Raw genomic sequence first — 11,350 nt, 5'->3', positions numbered from 1 at the left:
CAGCCCCTCCCATCACAGGCCCAGAGGCTTAGGAGGGAAAAATAGTTTTCTGGGGTGGGTCTAGGGACCCCTGCTGTGTGCACTGCATCCCAGCTGCTCCAGTTGTGACTAAAGGGGACAAGTTACAGCTCAGGCCATGGCTTCAGAGGGTTCAAGCTCTAAGCCTTGGTAGCTTCCACGTGGTGTTGGTCTGGCAGGTGCACAGAAGTCAAGAATTGAGGTTTGGGATCCTCTGCCTAGATATCAGAGAATCTATGGAAACATCTGATGTCCAGGCAGAGGTGTGTTGCAGGGGTGGAGCCCTCATGGGGAACCTCTGCTAGGGCAGTGCAGAGGGGAAAGATGGGGTTGGAGCCACAACACAGAGTCCCTACCTGGGCACTGCCTAATGGAGCTGTGAGAAGAAGGCCACTATCCTTCAGACTCCAGAATGGTAGATCTATTGACAGCTTGCACCATATGCCTGGAAAGTCACAGACATTCAACACCAGCCTGTGAAAGCTGCTGGGAGGGGGGCTGTACCCTGCAAAGCCACAGGGTCAGAGCTGCCTAAGGCCTTGGGAGCCAACCTCTTGCATCAGCGTGGCCTGGATGTGAGACATGGAGTCAAAGGAGATCGTTTTGGAACTTTAAGGTTTAATGCCTGCCCTATTGGCTTTCAGACTTTCTTGCGTCCTGCAGCCACTGTGTTTTGGCCAATTTCTCCCAAATAATAGTGGTTTTGAGGAAACTCAAAGAAATTCAAGATAACAGAGAGAAGAAATTCAAAATTCTATTAGACATCTTTAACCAAGAGACAGAAATAATTTAAAAGAATCAATTAGAAGTTCTAGAGTTGAAAAATGCAATGGACATTCTACAGAATGCATCAGTCTCTTAATAGCAGAATTGATGAAACAGAAGAAAGAATAAGTAATCTTGAAGACAAGCTATTTGAAAATTCACAGTCAGAAGAGACAAAAGAAGAAAAGAATAAGAAAGAAGGATTTCTCCATCAATTCGTATACCTTCTTTAAAGTCAGAATAGGTATCTTAGTTACTGGCAGTTTTCAGATTTTTTTCTCCCTTGGTGATGATATGTCATTCCATCAGTGAAAAAATATTTTTCTCCCAGGGGTAAGAAAGGTATCCTAGTAATACATTATCATCAATCATTAAACAGTAACAGTCTTGACACTTATCTTAAAACCACCCATCTCTTACAACCAGAAAGATTATCTTAGACTGTCCTTCACATTATACTTTACTTACTGCCTTGTGAGAATAAGAGTTGCTCACTGTGTTTATTTGCTGTCCTTCATATTCTCTATTGCACTATTGGTGTATAATGTGAAAAAGAATTTCATTGAATATTATTTGAAGTATTACAAAAGGCAGCTTGCTTTTTAATCTATGCATCTTTGGGTTTTTTGAAGAAGAAATTTAATTCTTTGGTGTAAAAAGGAACTGTTAAAAGAGTTGGAAACTCTGCACCTGTGTATTTATATTTTTTAGCAATAAAGCAGCATGGGCTGAGAATGCAAAAAAAAAAAAAAAAAAAAAAAAGAATGAAGCATGCCTATAAGGTATAGAAGACAACCTCAAAAGGGCAAATCTAAGAGTTATTGACCTTAAAGAGGAGGTAGAAAAAGAGACAGTGATAGAAAGTTTATTCAAATGTCTAATATCAGAGAACTTCCCGAACATAGAGAGAGAGATTAATATTCAAATACAAGAAGATGATAGAACAGTAAACAGATTTAACCCAAATTCCCAAAGGTCAAGGATAAAGCATGAATCTTAAAAGCAGTAAGAGAAAATAAACAAATCACATACAATGGAGTTCTAATATGTCTGTATGCAGACTTTTTAGTGAAGAATTTGCAGACCAGGACAGAGTCCTGGAGCATGAAATATATAAAGCAAATGTTATTAGAGTTAAAGAGAAATATCTCAATAAAATCATAGCTGAATACTTCAACATCCCTCTTTCAGCATTGGACAGATCATCAAAACAGAAAATTAACAAAGAAACATCAGACTTTATCTGCACTATAGAACAAATGGATCTAATGGATATTTACAAAATATATCATCCAACAGGTGCAGAATACACATTCTTCTCAGCACATGAATCATTCTCAAGGATATGTCCTATGGCAGGTCACAAAACAAGTCTTAAAACATTCAAAAAAGTTGAAATAATGCCAAACATCTTCTCTGAGCAAAAGGAATAAAATGAGAAATCAATAACAAGAGGAATTTTGAAAAGTATACAAACACATGGAAATTAAACAGTATACTCCCAAATGACCAGTGGGTCAATGAAAAAATTGAGAAATTGAGAAATGTCTTGAAACAAATAATAGACAACATACCAAAACCTATGGAATACAGTGAAAGCAGTACTAAGAGGTGAACTTATAGCTATAAGTGCCTACATCAAAAAAGAAAAAAAACTTCAAATAAATGACCTAATGATGCATCTTAAAGAACTAGAAAAGCAAGAGCAAACCAAACTCAAAATTAGTAGATGAAAAGAAATAATGATCAGAGCAGAAATAAATGAATTTGAAATGATGGAAAACAATACAAGAGAGCAATGAAACCAAAAGTTGGTTTCTTTAAAAAGATAAACAAAATTGACAAACCTTTATCCAGACTAAGAAAAAAAGAGGGAAGACCCAAATAATTAAAACTAGAGATGAAATAGGAGACATTACAACTGATATCACAGAAATTCCAAGGATCATTAGTGGGTACTGTGAGCAATTATATGCCAATAAACTGGAAAATCTAGAATAAATGAATGAATTCCCAAGCACATATAACCTGCAAAGATTCAAACATGAAGAAGTTCAAAACCTGAAGAGACCAGTAAAAAGTAACAAGACCAAAACAGAAATTAAAAGTCACTCAGTTAAAAAAAGCCCAGGACTTGATGGTTGCACTGCTGAGTTCTACCAAACATTTAAAAAACTAATGTCAATTCTACTCAAACTATTCTGAGAAATAGAAGAGAAGGGAATGCTTCCAAACTTATTCAGTGAAACCAATATTACCTGATACCAGAACCAGACAAAGACACATCAAAAAAAGAAAACTGTGGGTAAATATCACTGATGAATATTAGTGCAAAATCCCAAACAAAATACCAGCAAACCTAAGTCAAGAATACATTAAAAAGATCATTCATCATGACCAAGTGGGATTTATACTAGGGATGCAAGGATGCTTCAACATATGCAAATCAATCAATGTGATACACCATATTGACAGAATGAAGGACAATATATTTTCAACTGATGCTAAAAAGCATTTAATACAGTTCAACATCCCTTCATGTTCAAAGCCTTCACAAAACTGTGTATAGAATGAACATACCTCAACATAATAAAAACCATATATGACAGACCCACAGCTAATATCATAAAAAATGAAAAAAAAAACCTGAAAATCTTTCCTCTTAGATCTAGAATGCCCATTTCACCTCTGTTATTCAACATAGTACTGGAATTTCTAGCTAGAGCAATCAGACAAGAGAGGAAAATAAAAGGCATCCAAATTGGAAAGGAAGAATTCAAATTGTCCTTGTTTGCAGATGATATGATCTTGTAGTAGGAAAAACCTAAAGACTCCACCAAAAAATAGAACTAATAAACACACTCAATAAAGTTGCAGAATACACAATCGACATTCAAAAATTAGTAACATTTATGTATGCCAATAGCAACCATTCTGGGAAAGGAATCAAGAAAGAAATCCAATTTATGATAGCCACAGAAAAAATTAAATACTTAGGTATGAACTTAACCAAAGAAGTAAAATATCTCTACAACAAAAACTATAAAACACTGATGAAAGAAATTGAAGAAGACATTAAAAAATTAAATTACATTTCATGTTCATGGATTATAAGAATCAATAGTGTTAAAATGTCCATACTACCCAAAATGTTCTACAGATTCAATGCAATTTTTATCAAAATCCCAATGACATTCTTTACCAAAATAGACAAACAATACTAAAATTTACATGGAATCAGAGAAGACCCAGAATATCCAAAGGTATTCTGAACAAAATGAACAAAACTGGAGGAATCACATTACCTGACTTCAAATTATAGTACAGAGATATAGTCACCAAAACAGCATGGTACTGGCATAAAAACAGACACACGGACTTAGAACAGAATACGTAGAACACATAGAACAGAATAGAGAATTCGGAAACAAATCCACACACATACAGCAAACTTATTTTTGACAAAGGTACCAAGAACATACACTGGGGAAAAGACAGACTCCTCAATAAATGGCACTGGGAAAACTGGATATCCATATGCAAAAGAATGAAACTTGACCACTACCTCTCACCATATACACAAATCATATCAAAATGGATTAAAGACTTGAACCATTAAATGAATGTAAGGGAACTTTTAGGAAATTCTCCAGGACATTGTTGTGGTCAAAAATTTCTTTGGCAATACCATATAAGCACAGATAATCAAAGGAAAAATGGACAAATGGGATAACATCAATGTAAACTTCTGCATATCAAAGGAAACAATATTAGCAAAGTGAAGAGACAACCCACAGAATGGGAGAAAATATTTCCAAACTACCCATCTGACAAGAGAATAATGACCGGGATATATAAAGAGCTCAAACAACTTTATAGGAAGAAATCTAATAATCCAGTCAAAAATGGGCGAAAGATTGGAATAGACATTTCTCAGAAGAAGACATGCAAATGGAAAACAGACATATGAAAGTGTTCTGAACATCATTGATCATCAGAGAAATGCAAATCAAAACTACAATGCGATACCTTATCCCAGTTAAAATGACATATCCAAAAGACAGGCAGTAACAAATGCTGACATGGATGTGGAGAAAAGGGAACCCTCACACACTGCTGATGGGAATGTAAATTAGTACAACCACTATGGAGAACAGTTTGGAGGTTTCTCAAGAAACTAAAAATAGAGCCAGCATATGATCCAGCAGTCCCACTGCTGGGTATATATGCAAAAGAGAGAAAATCAGCACATTGAAGAGATATCTGCACTCTTTGTTGCAGCCCTCTTCCCAATAGCCAAAATTTGGAAGCAAGCTAACTTTCCATCAATAGATAAATGGATAGAGAACATGTGGTAAATATACACAAGTGAGTACTATTCAGCCATAAAAAAAGTGGGATCCAGTCATTTGCAACAATGACAACAATGGATGGACTGGAGGTCATTCTGTTAAGTGAAATAAGTCAGGCACAGAAAGACAAACATCACATGTTCTTACTTATTTGTAGGATCTAAAAATCAAAACAATTGAATTCATCATGAACATAGAGATTAGAAGGGTGGTTACTAGAGGTTTGGAATGATAGTGGGGGGTTGGAGGGGAGGTCGTGACGGTTATTGGGTACAAAAAATTGAATGAATGAATGATATTTAGTATTTGATAGCACAACAGGCAACTACAGTTAGTAATAATTGCGCATTTAAAAATAACTAAAAGAATATAATTGTTTGTAACACAAAGGATAAATGCTTGATGGGATGGATACCCCATTCTCCGTGATGTGATTATTGTGCTTTGCATGCCTTTGTGAGAATATCTCATGTACCCCATAAATATGTACACCAACTATGTACCTACTAAAATTAAGAATTTAAAAATTAAAACAGTATTATGGTGAGTAAAAGAAGCCAGGTTTAAGTGAATAGTTTCTGTGTGATTTCATTTATAATAAGTTCCAGAACAGTCATAATTGTTTCATGAATATAGAAGTGCAATGCTAATTACCAATCCCAAGCAAGGACTCCCACTTCCTGGAGAATAACAGGAATCCGCACTCTGCCCGTCGCCAGAAACAGGAGTCCCACTATATCTTGGGCTACTATTTAGTTCCATCATGCTTTAGTTACCTATTTGTCTGAGTTCGATGAGACAGAACACGCCGACACACAACAAGTTATGTGAAGTCTGTTTATTACTTAAAGATGGGCAGCAAACAACAGACAAATCTCTTTGAGCCAGGCCCCCAAGTCTCAAGAAAGCTGTATAGGGTAGATGGTATTTTGACTATGTTTGCCTCCTTTTGCTGAGGGATCCTGAAAGGCAGCTCACCCTAGATTATATGCCTCAGGTGTCATCTGACACATGGGGCAAAGCTTCAAAGGACCTCCTCCTTCTACAGGGAGTTTGTGTCACAATGGGGAGGTGATAATGGAGGTGGGAGGTGATAGTAAAGGTGAATGGCAAAGGAGGAAAGGAAGAGAGAAGGTTTAGGAATGGGAGGGGAAGAAATTAGAGTTCTGATGCACCTTGAATGTACATCTCAATAGGAGTAGTAGCGGCTATGTGAGAGCTCAGTGATTGTCACAGAGGCCAGGAAGTCCCTTGTTTGCTATCTCCTAATAACAATGTAAGGATGTAGTTTGTAAATGCCAGGAAAATCACAATGACTGAGTTTGAAGTGGGCACTGCCTGCCAGTAGAAATAACTTGGTGTCTGTAGAGAAAAATCTTCAGTATCTGTCATCCATTTTCTTGCTATTTCTGCTTAATCATTCTCCTGACACATGGGAATTTTAGATAAAAATATTGTGAATTTTTAGCTGAAGGCTTTCCGGTGTACCTGAACTAGTTAAGCCAATTAAGGTTCTAGAATGTCCCTGCTTTAAATTTTACTGCACAGGAACTCTTGGGGCAGGTTTCTTGGAGTATGGCAATGCCGATATTCCCGATAACAGGAGAAATCCATTGTTCAGAACCACTATTCTCTGACTGAGGGAGAAGCCAAGCTGAAGACACCAGAAAGGATGACACTAGCTTAGTCTTCTTAGGTTAACGAGAGGGCAGGGGTATTGTCAGGACAGACACGAAAGGAAAGCAAGGGCTTCAGAGTGCGAAGGATGAGCAACATTGGGGACATTCCAAAGCGAGACCTCAGGAGGGCAAATATCTTAGAGTTGGAAGTTACAGTAATTGTGGTTGCAGCATGTATGAACATAAGTCCGATTCCCGATATCAAATGTCATGTCTCTGCAGAATTTCTGACACACCATGTATGATATCTGCAGAGTATTGCCTAAAATAGGAAAGAACCACAGAAAATAAGCATTTGATTTAAGCTCTCCAAGGTGAGTAAAACCCAGCACTAGTTCTGTTGGTGAAAATTTAATCAGGCATCAGGGTAGGTTGAGGGATGGCTTCCCAGCTTATACTCCCTAAAAGCACCCAGGCGGGGAGATACAGAGGTCACTGGTCAGCTGCAGGGGTTGTTTGCCTGAGGTCCCTGAACATCCTCAACTCTGTGTAGCTGCTTCATTTTTCTCTCTGGCTAGATTAGCAACTAGTGATTTAGTGTCTTCAAAGTCAAAATCAGTTTGGTCATTAACCAGCCCCTCTTCGTCCTCTCCTTCCGCCACTCTTCTCAGCCTTTGGTAATCATCACTGTAGTCTCACCTCCATGACATTAACTTCTTTTTAGCTCCTGTACACGAGTGAGAACATGCGATATTTGTCTTTCTGTGCCTGGCTTATTTCGTTTAATATTATGACCTCGAGCCTTACCTGTGTTTCTGCAAGGGACAGAATTTCATTTATTTTTATGGTTGAATAATATTCTGTTGTGTGTATATACCATATTTTCTTTATTGTATGTTTCAAAATAGCTAGAGGAGAACATACGGAATGTTCTCAATACAAAGAAATGATACATGTTTGAGTTGATTAATATCCTTATTACCATGATTTGATCATTACACATTGAAGGCTTGTATAAAAATATCACATGTACTCATAAATATGAACAATTGTTATGTGTCAATTACCAAAAAAAAATCTGGTTGGTCAGTTTTCTTGGAAATATAGAATCCCAACTTCTCCCTCCTGTCTCATTGACTGAAATCATCTTCTGTCTGTATGCACAGGGACCTGTGCTGCCATCTGTGCTCAGGGGCACTCTGCATTGGTTCTTCTCTTGAGATGTGAAATTGCTGAAGCACTATCCTAAGGATTCTAAGAATCTTACAACACCTTCCCTGACCCTCTAACTTACCCTGGTAGATCTTTAAGAGCATGCATGCCTCATCCTTCTGAGCAGTACAGGCACCAAAGCCTCTTCTGCAGCGGTCTGTCCGTGTGCGAAGGTGGCATGTTATGCACCGAAGTGATGTCACTGCTGCAGAGAACACAGAGATGGTGTGAGACCAGGCAAAAGTGGGGACTTGGAATGGAGCTGGAAATATTTGATGGAGGTGGGGAATGAATAGTGGAGAGGGCGGGCAGATGAAGAGCTCCTGGTTGGGGTATTTAGGCAGTAAACAGTTGGAGCTCTTATGAACTCCTCATTTCAGAGTTTTAATAAAAAGAAAATGTCACCATATGAATAAAAGGATTCTGATCCCAGCTTTAGCCCTTTTAACCTGGATAACTTTAAGCGAAAAGTTCGCCTCCACGTCACTGATTTCTCCAGCTTAAAAATGGTGCTATGAATGCCAGCCTGGCCTACTAGAGATATGGGTGTGATAAGGAAGGTGAGGTCTTTAAAATATTTCACCCAAGCTATTGTTACTATTACTGGGTTTCTAACATTTGCCATTGTTTTGTGTTGTATATTGCTGCTTGGGTATTGTTAGGTGATATATTCTGTTATTTTGAGCTTCAATCTGAATCTACATAAAGGCATCATCAATAGTAGTACCATAAGTGACACTTTTATGAGGTTCTGTGGGGTGAGCTATTCAAAATACAGGTTTAATTTTAAAAAATATCCCTGGACCACCTGAATGAGAAAGGAAAGTAGCAATGATTGAGCATCCCATTTGGGTCATGTTCACTCAAGTTGCATCTGATTTAATCCTCACAAAAGCCTTGTAAGCAGGCACCATTGTCCCCATTTCTTGAATGAGCAACCAAAGGTACAGAGAGTTCGAGACTGTGACCACAAACCATGAAAAAAATCTGTCTGATTCCAGAGCATTCAGTACTTCCTCTCATAGAATTACTTGTTGTAACATAAAGTCTCTGAAAAGGGTATCAAAAGCCATTGTTCAGTCCTAAAATAAACTGAAAATTATTCATTATAGACTGACATCTCCCTCAACAAATGGGATATAGGTTTACAAATAAAAAGGATGCCCTAAGGAAAATCTTGCCAGGGCTTGGGACTATGGGGAATGGTAGGGACCGAGGGAGAAAGTGGGTTAAAAGGGCAGGACAGAGGCCTGCCCACCTGGAGGAGAATGGCAGGAGGTTGAAAAGGATGGAAGAGTTGGCAGAGAAGGCAAAGGAGCTTTCTGGAGGCCGGCTTCCCCTGGCTCATAAAAGTGGCCAAAGCTCAGCCCTGCATGGACGCATACTACACCTGTAGTTTCCCTGGAGCTCCCTAGATCCTGTCTCTCAAGTATACCCCTCAGGTCCGGGACTCACCCACAATGAGGCAGCACAGGGGGAAGAGGAACAAGAAGTGTTTGTTCATCCTGACCCGGAAATCTCTTGTGCAGGAAAAAGACACTAGGGGCTGCAAGCACAGGTCTTTAGGCTCCAGAGAGGAAACCTTCTTCTTCATCGTAGGCTAGTGATTATTCATGCCTGGGGAGAGCCAGTCACACAAGGTTTCCTCTTGGAGCTCCAGTTCATTGGCTGCCCTCCTCACGGCAGAGAATAAAGAAAATTAATAAATGCTGAGGTTTGCATGGAGCTAACCTTTTAAAAAACATATGGTTTTGATATTATTATTCTTATCCCAATTTCACAGAGGAGGAAACAGGTTTATTGAGGTTCCAGAAGCTTATCCCTGGTCACATATCCAGTGACTGATAGTGCTGGTACTCGAAGTATGACTTCCTAATTCTAGGGTCCACACGTTTCACCACCGTGATTCAATGCCTCCCTGAGATTTATTCATGCATTCAACAAATGTTTGTTGAGAAATTGTATATGCCAGCACAGTTACATGAGTGACACCAAGCAATGAATAAGGCAGACAAGCTCACCTGGCTCCTCACATTATGGGTAAGAAACCAGAGAGTGAGAGAGGACAAGATATATAGTCTGTGACCAAGCTTGACCTTCCACCTAGAACGTTTGATTCTCAGTCCCGAACTTTTACTTACAAGAAATCTGTCCTTCAAGACCAGGGACTATGTACTTTGTGGAGCCATTAAATCCTCTCTAGAATTATTCCGTGACGTGATCTTTAGCAAATTTATATTTTGAATCTGGCTAGTTTTTTGTTCATAATTTAAATGTCTGTCTTTATGAAAGCTAACTCAGTTAAGATTCACTATGGGTAAAGTACTGGAAAACCATGACCACTCCTGGCATTCTAAGTCTCCTGAACCACCAGCCAATGGCTGATGGCACTTGGTTAGAGATACTAGAAATATTCCATACTAAACTGCTTTAACAACATGTTCTTTAGTTGTAGGAACAATATGATCATTGAAACATATTGCGTCTGACATTTTTTAGACATCAGATGAAGACTGGGTAAAATATGATCTTTTGTTAAGTGTCACAAAATTTACAATGTTTCTTCTCTATGAACAAACAGAGTATGGAGCCCACCTTTGCCTAAGAAGAGAGCAAGAAGTCTTAGAGACTTACACAAGAGGGAACTGGTTCCTTTGAAAGAATTGATTCCAGAATGGAGAGTAAGGTTGTGAGGCCTTTGGATCTAGTTTTCTACTCTACCATGTTTTAAAAGAGGGTGTTGAACACTGGATAGCATTTTTCAGAACATTCCCAGGCTTATCAAGAAGACAAACTTCTGAGCCTTTGGAGCCTGGGCTTACCAAGTTATTAGGGCATTTCATTTGTCACTTGTTTTCTCTGCTTTATCCTCTATTTAAAAATTACCTGCTAGGTATAATATTCACTCTTTAGGTGTTGGATACGCTAGATACCCAAACTTCACCATTCGATGATCTGTCCATATCATAAGCCTGTGTATGTACTCCCTGAATCTATAAAAATAAAAATTAAACATAAGAAAATAAAGAGAGGGAGCAACACTAGAATCAGAGCAAAAGAACAGACATTCTAGGTTAAACTGAAATGGATTTGCAGTTTCTTTTCTTCCTTCAAGTTTCTCCTTGGCAGATGCCTTCTGAAAGGCCAGTTGTGTTTCGAATCTCCATTGTACCAATTATTTCCAGTTAACATTGTAGAATTTTGCAACTCTACCCAAATGTTGGAGTCCTCTGACCTACTTCTCAGCCTCCCACAGTACCTCATCCATCACATTTTCTCTTGAAAACAACTTCTTGGCCGGGCGCGGTGGCTCAAGCCTGTAATCCCAGCACTTTGGGAGGCCGAGACGGGTGGATCACGAGGTCAGGAGATCGAGACCATCCT

The 11,350-nt window shown here is 38.6% G+C and overlaps 1 protein-coding gene across 1 annotated transcript; it reads right to left on the bottom strand.

Annotated features, from left to right (window-relative positions):
* Positions 1 to 5,958: 5,958 nt before the first annotated feature.
* On the bottom strand, positions 5,959 to 9,505 carry PATE3 (prostate and testis expressed 3). Its single transcript, XM_011934621.1, has 3 exons — positions 9,422 to 9,505; positions 8,049 to 8,171; positions 5,959 to 7,076 (listed from the first exon to the last, which is right to left on the bottom strand). Exons 1-3 carry the CDS (start codon positions 9,468 to 9,470, stop codon positions 6,952 to 6,954), a joined length of 297 nt encoding a protein of 98 aa, XP_011790011.1. The 5' UTR covers positions 9,471 to 9,505; the 3' UTR covers positions 5,959 to 6,951.
* Positions 9,506 to 11,350: the final 1,845 nt, after the last annotated feature.

The sequence above is a fragment of the Colobus angolensis genome, unplaced genomic scaffold, assembly GCF_000951035.1.
Source record: "Colobus angolensis palliatus isolate OR3802 unplaced genomic scaffold, Cang.pa_1.0 Scaffold137, whole genome shotgun sequence".
Lineage (NCBI taxonomy): Eukaryota > Metazoa > Chordata > Mammalia > Primates > Cercopithecidae > Colobus > Colobus angolensis.
This window is presented reverse-complemented; position numbering and strand designations above follow the sequence as displayed.